At 40.4% G+C, this 22,123-nt stretch overlaps 3 protein-coding genes across 5 annotated transcripts; 2 read left to right on the plus strand and 1 right to left on the minus strand.

Annotated features, from left to right (window-relative positions):
• Positions 1–57: 57 nt before the first annotated feature.
• On the plus strand, positions 58–5,588 carry ppwd1 (peptidylprolyl isomerase domain and WD repeat containing 1). Its single transcript, XM_077498047.1, has 11 exons — positions 58–246; positions 850–952; positions 1,046–1,149; positions 1,254–1,374; positions 1,467–1,914; positions 3,082–3,272; positions 3,351–3,540; positions 3,621–3,802; positions 3,876–3,957; positions 4,949–5,131; positions 5,380–5,588. Exons 1-11 carry the CDS (start codon positions 120–122, stop codon positions 5,521–5,523), a joined length of 1,875 nt encoding a protein of 624 aa, XP_077354173.1. The 5' UTR covers positions 58–119; the 3' UTR covers positions 5,524–5,588.
• Positions 5,589–5,873: 285 nt separating this feature from the next.
• trim23 (tripartite motif containing 23) lies at positions 5,874–13,631 on the minus strand. Of its 2 annotated transcripts, none has more exons than XM_077498049.1 (11): positions 13,467–13,631; positions 12,709–12,871; positions 12,438–12,559; positions 11,908–12,186; positions 10,772–10,954; positions 10,467–10,682; positions 8,857–8,991; positions 8,547–8,676; positions 8,345–8,455; positions 7,534–7,658; positions 5,874–7,155 (listed from the first exon to the last, which is right to left on the minus strand). In XM_077498049.1, exons 1-11 carry the CDS (start codon positions 13,563–13,565, stop codon positions 6,976–6,978), a joined length of 1,743 nt encoding a protein of 580 aa, XP_077354175.1. In that variant the 5' UTR covers positions 13,566–13,631; the 3' UTR covers positions 5,874–6,975. The 2 variants fall into 2 exon arrangements, with proteins under 2 accessions (XP_077354175.1, XP_077354174.1); XM_077498048.1 differs by having other exon boundaries at positions 11,908–12,189.
• Positions 13,211–21,495, plus strand: LOC144002641 (fructose-1,6-bisphosphatase 1-like). 2 transcript variants are annotated; one of them, XM_077498053.1, is made up of 9 exons: positions 13,211–13,358; positions 16,730–16,930; positions 17,873–18,035; positions 18,126–18,218; positions 19,026–19,166; positions 19,251–19,388; positions 19,501–19,620; positions 21,092–21,281; positions 21,352–21,495. In XM_077498053.1, exons 2-8 carry the CDS (start codon positions 16,761–16,763, stop codon positions 21,278–21,280), a joined length of 1,014 nt encoding a protein of 337 aa, XP_077354179.1. In that variant the 5' UTR covers positions 13,211–13,358; positions 16,730–16,760; the 3' UTR covers position 21,281; positions 21,352–21,495. The 2 variants fall into 2 exon arrangements, with proteins under 2 accessions (XP_077354179.1, XP_077354178.1); XM_077498052.1 differs by having other exon boundaries at positions 13,212–13,358; positions 16,688–16,930.
• The last annotated feature ends 628 nt before the right edge of the window (positions 21,496–22,123 follow it).

Genomic DNA, 22,123 nt, shown 5'->3' on the forward strand with positions numbered 1-22,123 from the left:
GTGTGCTGTGAAAATCGTCCCCCCAAGAAACAACGACAACAAAGACCAGTTCCGGAAATTTTGTGCACCGAACGGAAGTGCCGTAATTGCGGACGGAACGAGGCGGAAGCTCGTCGACAATGGCGGCGTCCGAAAACAATGTGGAACTGAAGCGAAAAGCCGATCAAACTCAGGATGAAGACGGGGAAAATGAGGAATGGGTCGGGCCCATGCCGAGCGAGGCGGTGACGACCAAGAAGAGGAAAGGTTGGTTTGTTTTGTCAAACAATGATCGTTTTAACCTACTTTGAACCCGAAATTGATGGTTCGGCGTTTTATAAAATACCATAATTTAATGTCTGCACATTCCCTAAGTACATATAAATACCGAAGGTGGAGAGGGCACAAATGCTAAGTGTCAAATATTTAAACCATCAAGTTTTAATGATGCACACAGTCTTGCTCAATCCGAACGTACAAGGTGGGTCAGAAAAATTGCAGGACTAGTGTCACGTGATATCATTCTATCCTAAACTGACTCTTTTTTTTTTTTTTCAATATGATCTGGATGATCAACCAGCACGTTTACAAAGTTTATGTGAACGACATAACAGCCGTGTTTGCATTTTTTTTTTTTTAAAGTTTCTATTAGTTTCATTTGTCACTATGACCTGACAGGACATAAAATGATCTCTGGAAAAACAAAAAACAAAACATCACTCTCAGTATGACCCCAATTTGTGCCTCTAATTTCATTTGCAAGAAACTGCCATGCCTGAGAAAAACAACCAACAAGACACAGAAGGTGTGGGAAAATAAGTGTATTTCAACAAAATAATAATAAAAAAAAATTGTCACTGTTTTGCTCAGTTCTGGAATATGAACGTGTCTACCTGGACAACTTGCCTTCAGCTGCCATGTATGAAAGGAGCTACATGCACAGAGATGTCATCACACACATTGTTTGCTCCAAGTAAGTTTAACCTGTCGCTCCAACTTTGTAAGTAGGTAGCGGAAGTGCGGCCATCACAGGATGCAAATTTTTTTGTTTGTTTGTTTTTAAAAGGACAGACTTCGTCATCACAGCCAGCCAGGACGGTCATGTCAAGTTCTGGAAGAAAAAGGAGGACGAGGGAATCGAGTTTGTCAAACACTTTCGGTGTCATCTTGGTCAGCTTTACTTTACTCTTATTTACCAGATTTAAAACTCTATGATATGAACATAAAGTTACCCTCCAACTTGTGTTTTTTTTTTTTTTTTTTTTACTGTGCAGGTGTTATCGAGAGCATCGCGGTCAGCGTTGACGGCGCCCTCCTCTGTTCGGTCGGCGACGACCAGGCCATGAAAGTTTTTGACGTTGTCAACTTTGACATGATCAACATGCTCAAGTTGGGGTGAGTTTTTTTTTTTTTTTTGCATGGCGAATCGTAGCAAACGATTGAGTGAGAAGTTCCTACACTTTTTTTTTTTTTTTTTTTTTTTGTAGCTTCCACCCCGGTCAGAGCGAGTGGATCTACAATCCCGGCGACGCCATTTCCACGGTGGCCTGCTCGGAAAAATCCACCGGCAAGATTTTTGTCTACGACGGCCGGGGTAGCGGCGAGCCTCTCCACGCCTTCGACAAGATGCACTCGTCGCCGCTGTCGCAGATCCGCCTCAACGTCAAATTCCGAGTGGTCGTCTCCGCCGACAAAGCGGGAATGCTGGAGTACTGGACCGGCCTCCCCTCGGAATTCCAGTTCCCCAAACACGTGCAGTGGAAATACAAGACGGACACGGATTTGTACGAGTTCGCCAAGCACAAAACGTACCCCACCAGTCTCGTGTTCTCGCCCGACGGGAAGAAAATGGCCACCATGGCGTCGGACCGGAAAGTCCGAATCTTCCGCTTCCTCACGGGGAAACTGATGAGAGTGTTTGACGAATCCTTAACGGTGAGGTTACCCTTTGGGTTCACTTTTTTTGTTTTCATTTCATTTTTTTTTTTTTTTTTTTACTTTAGTTGGAATGCTGAAGCATTCCCACATATGTTATTGTGATTTTTATCCTCCACACTTTGTTCGCCGCTTAACAACTCCAACATAATACTTCCAATTTACACTGTTCAAATTTCAACTAGAAGTTCCTTTTGGACCAAATACAATTTATAATAATAATATATATGTTTATAATATATATTTATTTATTTATGTTGGCAAAAACTTGAAGTTGGACATGTGCAACTCCAACATGCGCAGTTGCAGTACTAGGACGTTCATTTTTATTTTTTGTACAAAACATGAAAATGTTTAAATGTAAAAAAAAACTAATAATAATAAAAATATTTAATTTATTACAAAATTCTTTGAAACACTAATTATACAAGTTCCTTTTGGATGAAACAAAATGTATTAAATTAGTTATTTTAAAATCTAAAAAAAAAGGTGCAAATGTATACATTTTAACAAATCAAAAATTAATATCTGTAATCTTTTTTTTTTATGATTATGCTGATTTTGTAATTGTGGAGTGTAATAATTGAAATTGTAATTGAATTTCAAATAATTGCACAGCCCTAATTTCAGATATAGCGCTGCGTGTGCGATTTAACGCATTCACTCCCAGCCATTTTAACAGAATTTTGCAAGGTCCACAGAATATTGTGTTCTATTGCTATAAAAACATGGAACCTATCAAAAGAAAAATGTGCCTCTTCTTTCATCAGGTAAAAAAAAAAAAAAAAAAAAGTATATTTTTATCGGTTTCTGTTTTGCAGCAATTAGTATTTGAATATAGCTAAGTTTCATCAATAATCCCAAATGTCTTTAAAATAGTGGCTCAAAGAGCCTTTTGGAACATGGCCCTGGTTGATCTCTTATACTCTGCTGCCACCTGATGGCTGTTTTTGTCGTAACTACCATTGCTTTAAGCGGCCTCTTCAGTTCAGAGGCTGCATCAAAGCCTTTTGTATGCGCTTGCACAGAAAAACATATAAATACGTCTTTGGGAGCATGGCAATATTTAAAATAGAACGTTTTCATAAGTTTTTGGGAGCAAATGAGTTAAAAAAAAAAAAAAAAAAAAGTTTTTCCTTCTTCATCCATGCTCGCCCACTGCGCCAGATGTTCACCGAGCTGCAGCAGATGAGGCAGCAGCTGCCTGACATGGAGTTCGGCCGGCGCATGGCGGTCGAGCGAGAGCTGGAGAAGGTGGACGGCATCCGACTCACCAACATCATCTTCGACGAGACGGGCCATTTCGTCCTGTACGGGACCATGTTGGGCATCAAGGTCATCAACGTGGAAACCAACAGGTGCGGCTTGAAGCTAAAGACGGATTGAAAGCAACTGTCTGAAAAGTTTGATTTTTTTTTTTTTTTTCCCCCTCCCAGATGTGTGCGCATACTCGGGAAGCAGGAGAACATCCGCGTGGTCCAGCTGAGTCTCTTCCAGGGGGTGGCGAAGGCCATGCAAGTGGCGCCCACCGTGGAGATGAAGGCCTCGGACAATCCCGCCTTGCAGAACGTCGAGCCCGACCCCACCGTCTTCTGCACCGCCTTCAAGAAGAACCGATTCTACATGGTGAGAACACGCTGTCGATCAAACGCCGACAAAAAATGTTTCAAAGAAACAAACTTTTTTTTTTTTTCTTTTCGTGACAGTTCTCCAAGAGGGAACCCGAGGACACCAAGAGCGCCGACTCGGACCGAGACATCTTCAACGAGAAGCCGTCCAAGGAGGAGGTGATGGCCGCCACGCAGGCCGAGGGCCCCAAGAGGGTGTCGGACAGCGCGATCATCCACACCACCATGGGCGACATCCACATCAAGCTCTTCCCCGTCGAGTGGGTGACCGACCGCTAGTGACGTGCTACAAGTCGTCCCAACGAATTCTCACATCCGCTCCTCTTCTCGCAGGTGCCCGAAAACGGTGGAGAACTTCTGTGTTCACAGCAGGAACGGATACTACAATGGGCACATCTTCCACAGAGTCATCAAGGTTTGCGCTGTCGTAAATAACACACACATGGATTTATCCGGGCTTGCGCCATGGGAGTACCTCAAGGCGCCATTTTAGGACCACTGATACATTTTCTTCTACAGTTTGTCTTTTTTTTTTTTTTTCTGTGTGTAATTTTTTAGACTTTGTTCTTCAGACATTTTTAGACTTTTCTGCCATTCTGTCAAATTTCTTACTTTTTTTTGGCAATTTTATGCACTTACGATAATTATCTGCCTTTTTTTTTTATTTTTATTTTTTTACATTTTATGGCTATATATTTATAAATATATTTTAAACATTTTTCCCCTGCTATCAATTTTCTGACATTTTTGCACACATTGTATGGTAATTTATGGGATTTCTTTTTTTTTGGGGCATTTTTTTCTGCCTTTTTTTTTCTATTCTCTGACATTTTTGACAATTTCATGGACATTTTATGGTGATATTCTGCTTTTCCGTTTCCTTTTTGGACTTTTTTTTTAAGTAGTTTTTAAAACTTCCCTCTCTCTTTTTGTGACAATTAAAAAATTGAACCCTGACATTTTTTTTTAATATTTAATTATTCATTTTATGGCTATGTATTTTTATCTTTATCTATTTTAGGAATTTTTTTCTTCTTCTGGGAATTTTTTTTTCTGCCTTTTTTTTGTTCCCCAATTCTCTGACATTTTTGGCAATTTCAAGGACATTTTATGGTGATATTCTGCTTCTCTGCTTCCTTTTTGGACTTTTTTAAGAAATGTTTAAAACTTTCATCTCTGTTTTTGTGACAATTAAAAAAATTGGACCCTGACATTTTTCAATATTAAATTATTCATTTTATCTAGATCATTAATAAATGTAAATAACATTGAAAATATAATGCAACCAATTTACTATATTAGATCATCTCAATTCTATGATTAGCTTTTTTTAAAAAAAAAAAACCGCACAAAACAGATGAGCTGCCATTTAAAATGGAAGTTAAGACCTGGGATGATGTGTTCAGGGTTTCATGATCCAGACCGGAGACCCGACGGGCACCGGCATGGGCGGGGAGAGCATCTGGGGCGGAGAGTTTGAGGACGAGTTCCACGGCACCCTGAGACACGATCGGCCCTACACGCTCAGCATGGCCAACGCCGGCCCCGCCTCCAACGGCTCGCAGTTCTTCATCACGGTGGTGCCCACGGTGAGCCGCAATCAATTCATTGTCAGAGGTTTTACTTTTGAGAATCACCTTGCACGGTCATATTGGACACAAGATGGCGTCAAAGTACTACTTTTTTTGGCAGGGCCTTACTTAACCTGTAGACCTTTTTGAAAAAGCAGTTAACACCACATTTGTGTCGACAGGCATTTTAGTAGGATTTGATTTTGTTTGTTTTTTTATCCATATCTTTGTAGATAAAATGTATTTAACTTACATTTCCTCGGCAGCCTTGGCTAGACAACAAGCACACAGTTTTCGGAAGGTGCACCAAAGGCATGGAGGCCGTGCAGAGGATCTCCAACGCCAAAGTTCACCCCAAAACGGACAAACCGTACGAGGACATCAGCATCATCAACATCACCGTTAAATGATTGGACGTCCGCTTCCTGTACACCGTTTTCCTTTTTAAATATTAAACAATACTTTTTGTGTTTTACATGGTGCATAATTTCAAAATGATTTCATTTCTTATCAAGCCAAGTCAGTCACTTACTACTCGTTTCAAGTTTTTGGATATAACCTGAGACATGTTCATTCTCCAAACGGCTGATCCTCACTGCAGGATAAAAAAATAAAAAAAATCATAACATTTTGTGACACAGTATAAGATGAATCCACAACTCATATTCATATTTCGTAAAGGAAACTCAAGTCTAAAATTTGATGACTTAAAAAGGCAAAAAAAAAAAAAAAAGAAGAGAAAGAAAAAGGATGCAGACAATTCTGGTCAGTCAGTTTATTTGACAGCATCACAATACGAATAATTTACCCAAAAAAAAAAAAGCCGCCATCGAGTCAGATGGTAACAAAAAGGTGTTGTGGTGCGTTCTGCTTCTACGTTTTTTTGCAAACGACACGGGAGAAAAGGCTTCACACTGACATTTACTTTGTTCTGTTTAGTTGCTTTTTTTTTTTTTTTTTGCACAAGTAGTAAACATTACATAGCAATGAATAAACTCAAAGGTTGTGTGTCAGTGGCGGGAAGGGGGGGGGGGGCGGGGTTTCACGGGTTCACATTACATCACAATATAGGCGGCGAGTTTCCACGACACCGTCCAGAGTCGTGACGTTAATACAGGAAGGAGACAGTAGAGAGTTTGTCCGCCTTAACTACGACGAGGCAGCAGACAGCAAGTGCGATTGCCCAATTTTAACGCGCAAAAAAACGGAATTCAACACTATAAATATTGTCAGTAAACATTTTTTTTTGTTCTGTAACAGAGCACAGACACTGATAAAAATCTTTTACACCAACAAAAATCAGCTGTTATTGCGTACGCCTGCATTTATTCAATAACTTTGAAATCCAGCTTGAAGGTCCATGTTCTATTACATTCGTTGTCCTCACTAGTAAAAAAAAAGAAAAAAAAAAGTAACATTTGTTCCCCTGCTTTTCTGTAATTAAACCTGAACCAGATGACAATTGCATGCTGCTATAAAATTCTATTTAACATGTAACTTTTCACTAGTAGCTCGAGTAGTGTGCAGCTGTCAACTAGTTTTGCTTTTAGTAACATTCGTTAGTCTAGCTGAAGGCAGCAGTGGAATGCGGCCTAGTCGTTCTACTTAATGTGCACTCAATCGTCTTACTAGTGACGACAAAGACTGTACTAGTACATGGGACTTAAAATGGATGTCAAGGATATTGAATAGATACGAGAACAGCCTGCTCATGGGGGGGTGGGCGGTTGCGGGCTTTTTCAGTACCTCACTGGCTCCCCTCGGAGGAGGAGAGCGGGTAAATCCACGTCCGAGGCTCTTCTTCCGACGTGTACCTTCAAAGCGTTTGTTCACGGGTAAAAGCGCTCCCGGGCCGGGACGTTCTAGGCCACGTCCAGGACGCCGGCGGCCACCAGCTGCCTGGAGAGCCAATCCAGGCCCTCGTGCAGGCCCATCCCGCTGCGGGCGTCGCAGCCCTGGATGTGCCAGCTCCGGCCGCAGCACAGCTTGTGCAGGCTCAGCAGCTCCGTCGTCTCCTCCACGGAAAGGGCGCCGGGGACGTCCTGAGCAAGAGCAAAAAAATAAAAATAAAATTAAAAAAAACACACACACTTAAGTCATTTACACCAAAAAACGTAAAAATACGTTTTTATAAAGTTTCAAGTGTCCCAAAGACGTATTTATACGTTTGTGTTATTTTTATACTAGAGCTTGATTTAGCCTCTTAACTGTAAAGAACGGTTGCAGAAATGTTAGTTATTACACAAGCAGCCAGCAGGTGGCAGCAGAGCAAAAAAGATCAACCAGGGCCATGTTGGGGGAAAAAAAGCTCAAGTACAATTCTAAATAGATTTGATTGGTCAAAATTCTACTCTCTCTTTCATATTTAGTTTGACAGTAATCTTCAACAGAAGCCTCTTTCAAAAAAAATAAAAAATTACCTGCTTGTTGGCGAAGATGAGGAGCAGCGCGTCCCTCAGCTCCTTCTCAGTCAGCAGCTTGGCCAGCTCGCTGTGCGCCTCCATCAGTCGGTCCCGGTGGCAGCTGTCAATCACAAACACCACCGCTGCGTGCAACGCGGGAGGCGCAGAGGAAGGGGGTCAGGAAAGAAGTTCGTCAACATTTCAACCATCATCAAATCAGCGAGTTGTAACAAATTTTGATTCCTTATCCTTGATAAAATGTTTTTTAAAAGCTGTATTATCTAAAAATGGTCTCACTTCCATTGGAAAATAGCAAGAAGAGCAAAAAAAATAAAATAAATCATTTTAACATTTAACTCATTTGCTCCCAAAAACGTATAAATACGTTCTATTTTAAATATTACTTGTGTCTGAAAGACGTATTTATATGTTTTGTTCTTATGCAGCCCCTGAACCGAAGAGAACGGTTGAAGCAATGGTAGTTATTACAAAAACTGCCAGCAGGTGGCAGCAGAGTATAAGAGATCAAATGGAGCCATGTTGCAACAAGCTCTTTTTGCCAGTGTTTTCTACAGGTTTGTGAATAATGCTGAAACTTAGCTACATTCTCATGCTAATTGCTGTAAAACGGAAACGGATAGAAATATACTTTTTTTTTTTTCCCCTGATGAAAGAAGAGACTCTAATCTTTCTTTTAGTAGGTTCCATGTTTTTACACCAATAGAACACAAAATTCTGTGGGTCTTGCAAAATCAGCCGGGATTGAAGGGGGGATTGCGTCAGTGAAAATGTCTGCCAGTGAATGAGTTAAAAAGCCTAAACATGTTACCTTGAGTGTTTAGATAATAATGCTTCCACAGCGGCCTCAGCTTATGTTTTCCTCCCACGTCCCAGATGGTGAATTTCAAGTTCTTATATTCCACTGTCTCCACATTGAAACCTTAACAAAATAATAATAATAAAAATCATTTGAACAACACTAGTGGGCAATATATGTAACTATATTTTTTGAAGTGTTTTTCTTGGCGTACCAATGGTAGGAATGGGCTGCATGAACTCGTCCTGTTTGAGCTTGAAGAGGATGGTGGTTTTGCCAGCACCGTCCAATCCCAGTGTCACCACGCGGATCTCCATCTTGGGACCGATGTGAACGCGGTTGTCCTGGACACGGAAACATGTGGAAAGCCCGTTGAGCGTTTTAGCATGTCCGTGATAACCAGTTTCGGGTCCATATAACTAATATGCACTTTGTCCACATTGCACAGAAAATATTGGCAGAAAACAGTTTTCCATAGACACCGGACGAGTGTGAATATGTGTTTGATACTCGGTGGGGCGCACCTTGGTGAAGGTGACCGGGATGCCGGCGTCCAGCTGGATGTGGTCAGCCAACTCTGTGAACTGATGCTGCTGCTTCTGGAGAGTCTCCAGAAGACAGTTGATCTCCTGCTTGGCGAGCACAACTCGGCAGTCGTCCTACAAGGCAAGTTCATTTAGATGCGACTCATTCATAAAGTCTGCAAGGGCAAAGCCACTATGGTAGCAAAAACAAAAAACATAAGAAAAAAAGATGGATGTAAATAAGATGTGAGTTCAGTCTTTGCCATTAGCCGAATATGCAAAAAGAACCGGTGACAGTTTTCACTAGGGCTGCACGATATTGGAAAAACATGCGATATAGTTCCTGAATGAATATAGCGATAGATATTATTGCAATATTTAATATATACCTAAAGAAATTACATTTTTATTATCTAATGAAAGAATTACATTTTTTTTAATGCGGCAAAATAATCAAACTCAATGTATTCTTAACTCATTCACTCCCAAAGACGTATTTATACATTTTTTAGGTTTTTGTTTGCTAGAGTTTTTGTATGAAGGCTTTGATGCAGTTTCTGACCTAAAGTGGAAGCTTAAAGTGATGGTAGTTGTTAGAAAAAAAATAAAAATGAATGAAACAGATGAAGCACACTTTTTTTTTTTTTTTTTTTTTTTTTTTTTGTAATAACTACTATCACTTTAAGCGACCACTTCAGGTCAGAAACTGCATCAAAGCCGTCATACAAAAACTCTAGCAAACAAAAACCTAAAAAACTTATAAATACGTCTTTGGGAGTGAATGAGTTAATGAATTGTAATTACCTCTCGATAATGTTCAACTATTAGATGGCAATGCACAATTTCGTTAAAGGGATACTTCACTTATTTAGCCCTTTATAGCAATAAAAAAGTTAATATTTTGTCTATAATTAATTTGATACGTTCATTATTTTTCACATACCATTATTATCTTTAAAAGCACATTTTGCAACTTGCCGTCGACCGAAAATGACATCACAAGGGCTCAGGTAACCAATCACAGCTCACCTGTTTTCTAGGTTTGGTCATGTGACGTTCACAAGCTGAACTTTGATTGGTTACCTGAGCCCTTGTGATGTAATTTTCAGTCGACATCAAGTTGCAAAATGTGTTTTTAAAAGGTACTAACTGTACATGAAAATAATGAAAATATAAAATTTATTATAGGCAAAATAATCATGTTTGACTGCCAAAAATGGATAAATAAGTAAACTATCCCTTCAATTACACTGTGTTCCAACTATGTTTTACATTTGCATTATTAGGGTTGGAACACCCATGGAACTAGGGGCGTGGAAACCAAATAAAAAGAGAGGGTGAGGAGGGGATTATTTATTTATTTATTTATTTTTTCGATGGCGTATTAGGGCCACAGAAATATATATATATATATATATTTTATCCCGCGACCCTTGTGAGGAATAAGCGGTCAAGAAAATGGATGGATGGATGGATGGATATATATTTTATAAGGTGGGGGCAATATGACGAGAAAAAAAGTGGCAAATTTGCCACTTTATAAACTGGCAACTATGATATTGTTCGAACCCTAATAATGCAAATGCAAAACAAACAGCCTCGTCTCCCACCTGTTGAAGCGTCTTCTCGCAGTGCAGGCAGGCGGTGGACACCTGGGACAGCAGGATGGTCATGTCCTCCTGCTGCTGCCTCAGCCAGATGAGCCTCTCGCGGACGTGGGCGTCCACCACGCTCAGCGCCATCTCCTCCTGACGACACAGCGTCTCGTGGAGGTCGGCGAAGTAGGCGCGCACGCAGGAGCGAGCGCTCTCCGCCGTGCCGGGCACCTGTGCGCGGGCGGGGGGGTGACATGGATGGACCGATTATTATTATTTTGTCCGCCGACCCATCCCGTCATTTGTCGGCGGACACTCACGTGTTCCGTGTGCGCCATGCCGACGCCGTCCTCCACGATCTGCTCGCCGCCCTCGATCTGCTGCACGATGCCCACCAGCTTCCTGGAGTACTCGGAAACTTCCTCTGTGAACGTGCGGATGCAGTGCGCCATATCCAGGATGGACGCCCGGATCTGGTTGGCCTCCGTCTCCAGGACGGCATGCTGACGAAGAGCAAGAACACAACAAAACTTGTTACCATTTGTTGAAAAAGATGGAAATTTAAAAGGGGAAGTCAACGTTAAACGTTTCTTGACCTCACTAGTCTAAACATGACATTCTGATTAATATTACATTCTTTTTATCCATCTCAGCGGGCGGCCATTTGGCCACTTGCTGTCGACTGAAGATGACATCACAGTCGCTCAAGGCAACGACCAATCACAGCTCAGCTGTTTTATGAAGTTGAGCTGCGATTGGTTGTTGTTACCCGAGACCTGAGTAACTGTGATCTCATTTTCATTCGACAGCATTTGGCAAAACAATCATTCCTATTTCCCAGTTTTCTTGAATGCAGCACAAGAAGCGGATACGGTACATGATACGGTCCAGAAAAGAAGGATGGAAATTTAGGACTTCAGAAAGTGAAAAATGTAAAGGAAATTACAGAAATAAGATGCACAATATGTTGGTTGAATAATGCGGAATGATATTGAATGACGCAGAATGATACTTGGGAAATTGTGGAATGATATGTATTACGTTACTGAAACAAAGATATGCAAATGATGTGGAATGATATTGGTGGAAAAATGTGCAATATAATTATAAAAAAATATGGCTTAGTATTGAATGATGTGAAATGGTACTGAATGATATTGAATGTTGCGGAATTACACTGGAGAAAAATGCGCATTGGCAACATATTGCGCAATATGTTGGTGGAAATGATCATGAAAGATATGGAATGCGATGGAACCACAACAGTGAAAAATGTTTTTGGAATGTGGGAATTGTGTGAAAATCATTCACAAGGTGGAATTGTAGGAAGACTAAATAAAAATCACGTAAAATCACTCAGTTGAAAACGTATCCCCCAAAAGTACCAATTTTCTGCGGCTGTGACCCACGCACGATGATTAAAGCGTCGCGCTAACGCTAGCGCGCGCGCACTCACCTTGTGTCCCTGGTGCTTGCCGTACTCCTTGCACACGCAGCACATGAGCGGACCCGGCTGGCACGCCTCCTCCAGGCACACAAACTCGATGGCGTGCACCTGGTGCTGCGGGCACAGCGTCTTCTCGTGCGGCTTGTCGGCCAGCGGCACCCGCCGGTGCTTGGCCAGCGTGCGGGTGGAGTGCGTGAGCTGCGAGCACTCGGCGCACAGGTGGGTGGCGCACACGGTGCAGTACATGGTGGCCGTGTGGCTCTCGTCCTCGTCGCAGCGGATGACGCACTGCTAGGGGTCAAAAAGGGGGGAGGTCACGCTTTGCAATACGTTTCTATGGGAGGTTAAGATGGGGGAGTTTGGGAAATATTTCAAATTGGAAGCTTTCCGTCACAATTGACAGGAATTCATGAAACGTGTCTATTCCCATTCATTCTTATAGAAGGTTTGAAACTAAATTTTGCAAACCTTCAACACTGCGGTAAGAAAACGAAAGAAGTCGAAAACGGTCGCAAGAGGAAAGACCGCTCTCGTCCTACCTCGCCCATTCCCTTCAGAACATCGTCCGCCATTCCCGACTGGTTGGTGGCACCGTTCTGCAGTCGCTCCAGAAGCTCGAGGAGAGCAAAGTTCTTCTTCAAACCCCACACTCCAGAGTCACCTAGATGAACAGCAAAGCGCCATTTACACCAAGTGGTCCGATTCAGTTCATTCCCATAAGACGTTTAAGGCAATTTTAATCCCACTTTTCCATGTCATTAAGTACACTTGTGGATTTATTATGGGCGTTCGCACCTAAAAAGAACTTACCCAGTTCTGTCACCTGCCGGTCAAACGGGCAGCGGACCGCCCGGCCGTGCAGGGGCAGCCGCGTGAGGCAGTCGTGACACACGGTGTGCCCGCACAGCAGCAGGCGGGGCACCTTGTCGCCTTGGAGGGAGAAGACGTCCTCACAGACACCGCACTCCAGCACCTGTGAGTCAACAAACACACAATGTAGAATTATTCTTTAAAGTTCCTGTAGGCCAGGAGTGCCCAAGTCCGGTCCTCGAGAGCCCCTATCCAGCCTGTTTTCCGTATTTCTCTCCAACAACACGCCTGATTCACGATCAGGATCGTTATCAGGCTTCTGCTGATGAGCTGATGATTGGATTCAGCTGTGTTAGAGGAGGGAGACATGGCAAACAAGGTGGATAGGTGCTGTCGAGCACCTCTGCTGTCGGCTGTTGGGAATGAAGGAATGCAGAAATAAATACGGAGCTGTGGGCCTGCTCTACACGCATGCGCACACACAAATGTGCTGTCACCGAGTGGCTGCTGCAAGACACCAACGAGCGACAGATTAAGATAAAAAATAAAATAAAATAAAACTCTACACGAGTGTCAATTTAGATATTATTTGTAGCGAGATGGTATTGAAATGGAGAGCTCGATGACGTCTATGCGGCGTTCAGCCTCAAGTAAGTAGCCACGAAGGCAACATTGCCTCTCTCCAAGGATTGCCGCACAAAATGGCCCAAACAACACATTTATTCGTGTTTTAGTTGTAGCTTGTAAAGCTCCCCGACCTTGACGGTGCCTCCGTTGACCGCCCGGCCGTGCCGAACGCACGGCTCCATGGTCGTCAGGACGCTCTGCTTGTTTATTCCTGCGGCAGAGGCGGCCATTGCGGGACAGCTGCGCCGAGCCCACTGAGCATGCGCAGGTTACACACGGCTTAGCTCGTCACACTTCCGGTTTTGCTTTACGTCGTCGTCGAACAATTTTTATTTATTTATTTATTTATTTATTTATTTATTTATTTATTTTTATTGTATAATTTTAAACAAGTTATACAAAGAACTTGAGAACACTTCACACACGTTATATCCTTATTTGAATTTATTTAGTTATTCCTCACCAAAACATTCATGTGAATCTTGTTCGCAAATATATTTTATAACAAAAATCTTTATTCATATTATATTCCCCAACGTTATTATTATTATTATTATTATTATTATTATTATTATTATTATTATTGTTATTATTATTAAAACGTCCATCTACTTCCGCATGCCTCAAGCGACTCAAATCCCATTTAAAATGAGGCATTAAACAAAAGAGGCACACATTTTATAACAAACTACATTTGTGACTAATTTGAGGAAAGATCATCATTATTTCACTTTATAGGATATGTACCTAGGCGCAACTGAACGCACTGCACTACACCAACAACAAAATTTCACTTTACTAGATCTTCTGTTGTTGTATTTGCCTGTTCAGTCACATCATTTATCATTAACCAAGAAGAAAATGGAGTAAGCTGCATCAATGACTGCTATCACACATGGCTTTACCTGCGAGAGTTCAAAGTTCAACTCTGGCCTCTTGTGAAACATAACATATCTGGCAGACGTCAGTCAGGTGACCTCGGCAGACATCCTCAGTGATTTCATCACAGGAAAGCAAAAACTATAGCTTTTGTTATATTTCAAAGAGCTTTTATATACAAATTATAAAAAAAAAAAAAAAAAAAAAAAACATTTTCATGGGCCAGCACTGAAAGAGTAGCAGTAGCTAGGCTGTGTAATAAATTACCGTACCCTCGAAATAATTGAACACCACAAACTGCTTACAACAAAAGTGTGCACACCTCTAAATGAAAATGTCTGAAGTTGGCCCAAAGTGTCAAACTCACACGAGAGCCTAAATCATTAAAATCCTACGGTGCACTTGTTCAGAGAATCAATATGCATTGACTAGCACTGTCAGAGAGTGTGAAGCATTTGTTATTGTGAGGTGGGGAACTGACAATGGGATTTTGTTTGCTAAAATACTGAGGTCAGCGCTTCTCTTTGTTACATTTTTTTTTTTTTTTTAACAACAATTACACTGGAATGAATGCTTGAGCACGTTAGCAAAACGCAGTACTGTACAGTACACATCTTTAATTGAATACCATAGACCATAGATGGGCAACTCATCTTTATCGTGGGCCGCATTGTAGTTATGGTTTCCCTCAGAAGGCCGTTATAACTGTGTGAATCATATAAATGTTTATTATAGTATTATATACAAAAGTTAGACTCCATTTTATTGTTCTTAGATCAATTCTTTTCACAACAAATTTTATTTGAAAAGAATTACGCCAAAATAGTGACAACGAAATATAAATATTAATGTTCAACATGTGTTAAGAAGGGATTTATGAGAAATGTTTGTAATATCTCTAAATTTAAAAAAAAAATGCATATTTTTTTCCTACCGAAATAAAAAGAAACATCCATCTAGCAAAAATAAATAAATAAATAAATAAATAAATAAATAAATAAATAAAGCAGACTCTCTTAATTGTCTGTAGTGAGCCACAAAAACATGTTAGCTATAGCTGGCTAGCTAGCTAGCTAGATAGATAGATAGATAGATAGATAGATAGATAGATAGATAGATAGATAGATAGATAGATAGATAGATAGATAGATAGATAGATAGATAGATAGATAGATGATTAAGTTAGCTAGAAAGCTAGCTAGCTAGCTAGCAGGATGGATGGATGGATGGATGGATGGATGGATGGATGGATAGATAGATAGATAGATAGATAGATAGATAGATAGATAGATAGATAGATAGATAGATAGATAGATAGATAGATGATTAAGTTAGCTAGAAAGCTAGCTAGCTAGCTAGCAGGATGGATGGATGGATGGATGGATGGATGGATGGATGGATAGATAGATAGATAGATAGATAGATAGATAGATAGATAGATAGATAGATAGATAGATAGATAGATAGATAGATAGATAGATAGATAGATAGATAGATAGATAGATAGATAGATGATTAAGTTAGCTAGAAAGCTAGCTAGCTAGCAAGATGGATGGATGGATGGATGGATGGATGGATGGATGGATGGATGGATAGATAGATAGATAGATAGATAGATAGATAGATAGATAGATAGATAGATAGATAGATAGATAGATAGATAGATAGATAGATAGATAGATAGATGATTAAGTTAGCTAGAAAGCTAGCTCGCTAGATAGATAGATAGATAGATAGATAGATAGATAGATAGATAGATAGATAGATAGATAGATAGATAGATAGATAGATAGATAGATAGATAGATAGATAGATAGATAGATAGATAGATAGATGATTAAGTTAGCTAGAAAGCTAGCTCGCTAGCAAGATGGATGGATAGATGGATGGATGGATGGATGGATGGATGGATGGATGGATGGATGGATAGATAGATAGATAGATAGATAGATAGATAGATAGATAGATAGATAGATAGATAGATAGATAGATAGATAGATAGATAGATAGATAGATAGATAGATAGATAGATAGATGATTAAGTTAGCTAGAAAGCTAGCTAGCAAGATGGATGGATGGATGGATGGATGGATGGATGGATGGATGGATGGATGGATCGATAGATAGATAGATAGATAGATAGATAGATAGATAGATAGATAGATAGATAGATAGATAGATAGATAGATAGATAGATAGATAGATAGATAGATAGATAGATAGATGGTAAGTCATACATGTAGTATAGTTGTGCTACTCTTTCTACTTTTTATCGAAGAAGCACAACATGAGAATCATAATATTATTGACAGTGATATTTAATAACCTATTGAACAACTCAAAGGTAGAGCATGTTCATGATCTCCTGAACTTTGCCCAGTCAAACGCGCAGTCACTGGTGATTGGCTGGCACGCTTGCACACCCCCCCATAAGGCCTCCCCCGGGGGCCACCTCCTCCCTGTTGTCCCTCAGCTGTGTCGCGCACCTTTAACTGCGGCTCCACTTCCACCCGAGGCACGAGATCCCCCCGCACCTGACGGCGAACATGTCTGAGAAGGGAGCCTTCGACACCAACGTGCTGACCCTCACCAGGTTTGTGCTGGAGGAGGGCAGGAAGGCCCACGGAACCGGCGAGCTCACCACCCTGCTCAACTCCGTCTGCACGGCCGTCAAAGCCATCTCCACCGCCGTCAGGAAAGCCGGCATCGCCAACTTGTGAGAAGGGATTTTCTTGTTTTTATTATTATTATTTTTACAAATGAGGATCCCTCAGTTTGTTATCTAAATGTTTCTCTGGAGACACTGATATGGAAAGCCGTTTAGCATTTATTCCGTTTATTAATTCCATGTATATGCTCATTGTACTCACTAGCAGTGCGATTCAGTGCACTAGTAGACTAGAGGTGCGACCTTCAGATGGATTTGATGTCCTTGATATTGAATACATGCTCAAACAGTTTTCCATAAAGAATTCATTTGATATCAACTTCATTGTGGGAATGCTGAAGCATTCCCACCTATGTTATTGTGATTTTTATTCTCCACACTTTTTTGCCGCGTAACAACTCCCACAGAATACTTCCAATTTACACTGATCAAATTTCAAATAGCTTAAAAAATTCACGCCTCCCGGGGTATATATCGTCTGATTACACATTACTTACAGTATTTGCACAATTTAACGTTTAATATCAACTTTTCCCCATTCATTTTCAATGGGACAGACATTGAACTTTTTCTAAGTATCACTTTCCACGCCCATTTCCATACCAGGTGTCTTACACTGCTCGGTGGCACAGGTGGTAAAGTGCATTGTCCAGTAACCAGGAGGTCAAAATTTCATAATTTATCTCTCAATTCATAAAAGTTCCACATGCATTCAAATCTTAGCATTCAGTTATTAGCGTTCAGCTTTCAGCATTCCCATGCAATTTCTACAGAAATTGCACTTAGTCTAGTATTTTAAGGGCTTAAAGTCATTAGTGGAAAAAGTTACTTTGGACTTCAACCCGGGCAAAGGTTGAAACTGGCTGACCCCGGGGGACAGTATGTGGTGTTTTTTTTTTTTTGCATTGACAGCCCTTTGTCGGTGTCTGCATACTCAAAGTTACCAGATTAGTAAGGTCAAAGGTCTTCTCCTCCTCCGTGTCTTGGCAGGTACGGTATCGCCGGCAGCACCAATGTGACGGGTGACCAGGTGAAAAAACTGGACGTCCTGTCCAACGACCTGGTCATCAACATGATCAAGTCGTCCTTCACCTCATGCGTGCTCGTGTCGGAAGAAGACGAGCAGGCCATCGTGGTGGAGTCGGACAAGAGGGTACGAATTTGAGAAACCAACGCGTGCACTGTAGCAATCAGCGCAGTGACTCTGTAGCGTCACAACATCAACAGGATCGTTCTCTTCCAGGGCAAATACATCGTCTGCTTTGACCCACTGGATGGTTCCTCAAACATCGACTGTCTCGTCTCTATTGGTACCATCTTTGCCATCTATAGGAAGGTGAGCGTGAACATATTTTTACCCTTCCGTACGTTTGACAGTTGACACTAGGGGTGTTAAAAAAAAATCGATTCGGCGATATATCGCGATACTACATCGCGCGATTCTCGAATCGATTCAATTAAAAAAAAAATCGATTATTTTTTTTTTTTTTTTAAGAGCTCAGAATTGTTCATTCGGTAGTCTTACCGATTCAACGTCTTATCATCATTGCCTTTTTTTTTTTTTTTTTTTGTGTGTGTGTGAGAATCGATTTTTAAACTTCCATTTTTAATGGAAAAATATTCAACAAAACGTCTGACTTCGGGTTAGGATTCACACCTTGAGCATGGAAGAATGTTATATGAACGGAACATTAAGCCTTAATATTTTATTTTAATGCTGTTCAAACATGAAACAGATTACAACCTGTATAAGACTGAAATTTCAGATAAATAAATAATACATTTTCATATAAATCTTACACTCTACAAGCTTACTGATTAGTATTTTCTAAATTTGAATGAAAAAAAATTGCAACAATCGACTTATAAATTTGTATCGGGATTAATCGGTATCGAATCGAATCGTGACCTGTGAATCGTGATACGAATCGAATCGTCAGGTACGAGGCAATTCACACCCCTAGTTGACACACCAAAAAAAAAAAAAAAAGCTTAGATGTTAATTCATCCACAAAAATCAAATAATTGTGGGAATGCTGAAGCATTCAGCTTTAAGCATTAGCAAGGCAATTTCTCCAGAAATTGCACTTCGTCTAGTTTTTAATAATAATTTACAAACGCCGTGGTACCGTGTCCTCCGCAGACCTCCAACGACGCGCCTAGCGAGAAGGACGCCCTACAGCCGGGGAGGAACCTCGTAGCCGCCGGTTACGCTCTTTACGGCAGCGCCACTATGTTGGTCCTGTCCACCGGGCAAGGGGTCAACTGCTTCATGCTCGACCCGGTAAGGCCGAGTCTTGCCGAGTTCGTGACTGCCACGTCTCGTCATGTCTCGTCAAAACTCGACAGGTTTCAATTTGTCCTTCAGGCCATCGGGGAGTTCATCCTGGTGGACCGAGATGTAAAAATCAAGAAAAAAGGCAAAATCTACAGCTTGAATGAAGGATATGCGCAACATTTTTACCCCGATGTGACGGAATACATTCAGAAGAAGAAGTTTCCTGAGGTAAATGTTTTATTTTAATGCTTCAGCATTCCCACGCAATTTCTCCAGAAATTGCACTTAGTCTACTTTCATAAATTATCGTGCACATTCTAAAGTCGTTTGTTGTTTCCAGGACGGTTCTGCTCCATACGGCAGCCGCTACATCGGCTCCATGGTCGCCGACGTCCATCGAACGCTGGTGTACGGCGGCATCTTTTTGTACCCCGCCAATACCAAGAGCCCAAAGGGGAAGGTGAGTTAGTAATGCATATTGGTTGATGTAATGTCTGTGTAACAAGACTTGATGTAATTAAGACATAGTTGATGACATTGTAGGCCAAGGGTCTGCAAAATGCGGCTCTGGAGCCACATGTGGCTCTTTAGTCCCTCTCCTGTGGCTGTGTGCATCTCTAAGAAAATTGGTTGAAATTAACATTTTTTTTGTGGTCTTTTTTTTTTTTTTAGATAAAATATTCTTTGAATGAAGTAATGATTCAGATTTAAAATAATAATAATAATAATAATAATAAAATAAATAGAAAAAAGTCACAATCAGTCCAAACTTTTAAGTTGTCAGAAAAAGAGACATGGAAGGTAGATAAATGTCAAAACATGAAGAAGAAAGGCAGAAATTTAATATAAAATGCCCATGAAAATGCCCAAAATGTCAGAGAGGGAAAAAAAAAGGCAGAAAAGAAAATGTTCAAAAAAGTAAAAAAACAAATTACCATAAAATATTTTTAGAATTGGAAAAAAGTCAGAACATTAAAAAAAATGTAAATAAATAAATAAATAAATAAATAAATAAATAAATTTTCTTGACAGCTTACTCCTCACAAGGGCCGCGGGGGTGCAGTAGCCGGGGTACACCTTGAACTGGTTGCCAGCCAATCGCAGTAATAATAATAATAATAATAATAATAATAATAATAATAATAATAATGATAAGTCACTATAAAATGTGTAAAAACAAAAGCAGAAATCCTGAAAAATTTGCATAAAATGTACACAAAATTGCAACAAAATAAGTCAGAAAATGTAGTTTATAAAAGGAGAAAAGAAAGTGTTTAAAAAAGTAACTATAACATGTCCAAAACCAAAAGAAGAAATCCCGAAAATTATTATAAAATGTCAACAAAATTGCCAGAAAATTGTCAGAAAATTCCTATCAAAAAGGTAGAAAATGTAAAAAAAAAAAAAAAAAATACATTAAATGTCCAAAAAAGGAAGAAGAGTGACAGAAAATGACAATATGTCCATAAAATTTCCAAATATGCAAGAAATGTGACAGAATGGCAGGAAAGTCTAAAAATGCATGAGAACATATAAAAAAATGACAAAAATATATAAAGTAAAAACACTAAATAAATAAATACAAAAACGAAAGACAAAAGGTGGAAGAAAATGAATCTCAAAGTATTTCATGCTTCATATTTTCTAACTCTAAATAGCTCTTGGGTCCTCAGTACATTTAACTAACACTAATACACCGTTTCCTTCATCACAATCTTCAAATGATTTGTGGCTCCAAACAGATTTTTTTGTTATTCATTTGGCCTAAAATGGCTCTTTTTGACTGGAAAGATTGCTGACACCTGCTTGTACGCCGATAAAACTATCATGTACCGTGGAACTATGTTGAAGTGAGACTAGGGCGCTTCATGTAGTGCTTTGACGCCATCTTGCGCGCATGATGTGGGTTTGACGACCTTGCGGTCTCTCAGTTGCGGCTGCTGTACGAGTGCAACCCCATGGCGTTCATCATGGAGCAGGCGGGCGGCATGGCCACCACGGGCGCCGGCAACGTTCTGGACATCCAGCCCACCAACATCCACCAGAGGGTCCCTGTGGTGCTGGGCTCGCCCGACGACGTGCAGGAGTACATCGCCATCTATAAGAAGCATCACAAATGAGGTGGGTCGGGTTACGTGACACCCCCGTGAGTTTTTGTTTCGTTAATGTTTTTTTTTTGGCAATGAAACAGGGCCTGCTTCTTCAGCTCATTCTCTGCACTGAAACCGCAACCCGACGATTCCCACGATGACGGATCTTCTCATTTGCATCTCATGTTTCAACGTCACCTCCATTTGTTTATAAAAGAAGACAAAAATAAATATCAAAACTCCAAGCGCTTATTTTTTTCCACTACCGAACATGTGACATTGAATTGGTCTCGGAAAGTTGGCAGCCAAAAAGCAAAAAAAAAAAAAAAGTTTCCCTCTTGATGGAATTTTTACCGCCTTCTTCAAAGTTGGCAGCAGAGCGCTCCTGGATGTGTGAAGTGAGCACGAGCCAGTCGGGAACGGGGACAAACCCGTCTGAATGGCTAGCAGATGTTTGCTATACAATGTTCCCTTGTATGCAGTTGTCGCAAGTAGAAATACTTTGTTACTGTACTGGAGTACTTTTTTTTTTTTTTTTTTTTTTTTTTCAGGTATCCTACAGTGCTGTGATATTCGTTCCTTGACCATGCTCAAGTCATCTCCGTTGAAATGAATCTTTGATCTATTTTAGCCCCTCCCCCACCCCCCAAAAAGACAAACAAAACAACAACAACAAAGAAATGTGTAGTGTATTTAAAATAGCACAAAATCACAATTCTACCAGTTTAAACATGCTGTATATGTTTTGAAACATTCAAATGTAGTAAATAATTAAAATTAATAAAGCAGAATAGTTTTTATATGGCATTAATTTAGCCACTTTCCCCCTAAAATTGGCTAAATTTAATTAATTTTAATTTATTGTTTTATTCA

The sequence above is a fragment of the Festucalex cinctus genome, chromosome 15 (genome assembly GCF_051991245.1).
Source record: "Festucalex cinctus isolate MCC-2025b chromosome 15, RoL_Fcin_1.0, whole genome shotgun sequence".
Classification (NCBI taxonomy): Eukaryota; Metazoa; Chordata; class Actinopteri; order Syngnathiformes; family Syngnathidae; genus Festucalex; species Festucalex cinctus.

Excerpts from the sequence above, each read along its gene's own strand:
- LOC144002641 (XM_077498053.1), top strand. The coding sequence starts at position 16,761 with ATGTCTGAGAAGGGAGCCTTCGACACCAACGTGCTGACCCTCACCAGG. Across the intron at positions 16,931-17,872 it reads AAAGCCGGCATCGCCAACTT|GTACGGTATCGCCGGCAGCA; the intron begins GTGAGAAGGGAT and ends GTGTCTTGGCAG. Across the intron at positions 18,219-19,025 it reads TCTTTGCCATCTATAGGAAG|ACCTCCAACGACGCGCCTAG; the intron begins GTGAGCGTGAAC and ends TGTCCTCCGCAG.
- ppwd1 (XM_077498047.1), top strand. The coding sequence starts at position 120 with ATGGCGGCGTCCGAAAACAATGTGGAACTGAAGCGAAAAGCCGATCAA. Across the intron at positions 1,375-1,466 it reads ATCAACATGCTCAAGTTGGG|CTTCCACCCCGGTCAGAGCG; the intron begins GTGAGTTTTTTT and ends TTTTTTTTGTAG. Across the intron at positions 5,132-5,379 it reads TCATCACGGTGGTGCCCACG|CCTTGGCTAGACAACAAGCA; the intron begins GTGAGCCGCAAT and ends TTTCCTCGGCAG.
- trim23 (XM_077498048.1), bottom strand. The coding sequence starts at position 13,565 with ATGGCCGCCTCTGCCGCAGGAATAAACAAGCAGAGCGTCCTGACGACC. Across the intron at positions 12,190-12,437 it reads TTCTGAAGGGAATGGGCGAG|CAGTGCGTCATCCGCTGCGA; the intron begins GTAGGACGAGAG and ends TTTGACCCCTAG. Across the intron at positions 7,659-8,344 it reads TTATTATCTAAACACTCAAG|CGGTGGTGTTTGTGATTGAC; the intron begins GTAACATGTTTA and ends CGTTGCACGCAG.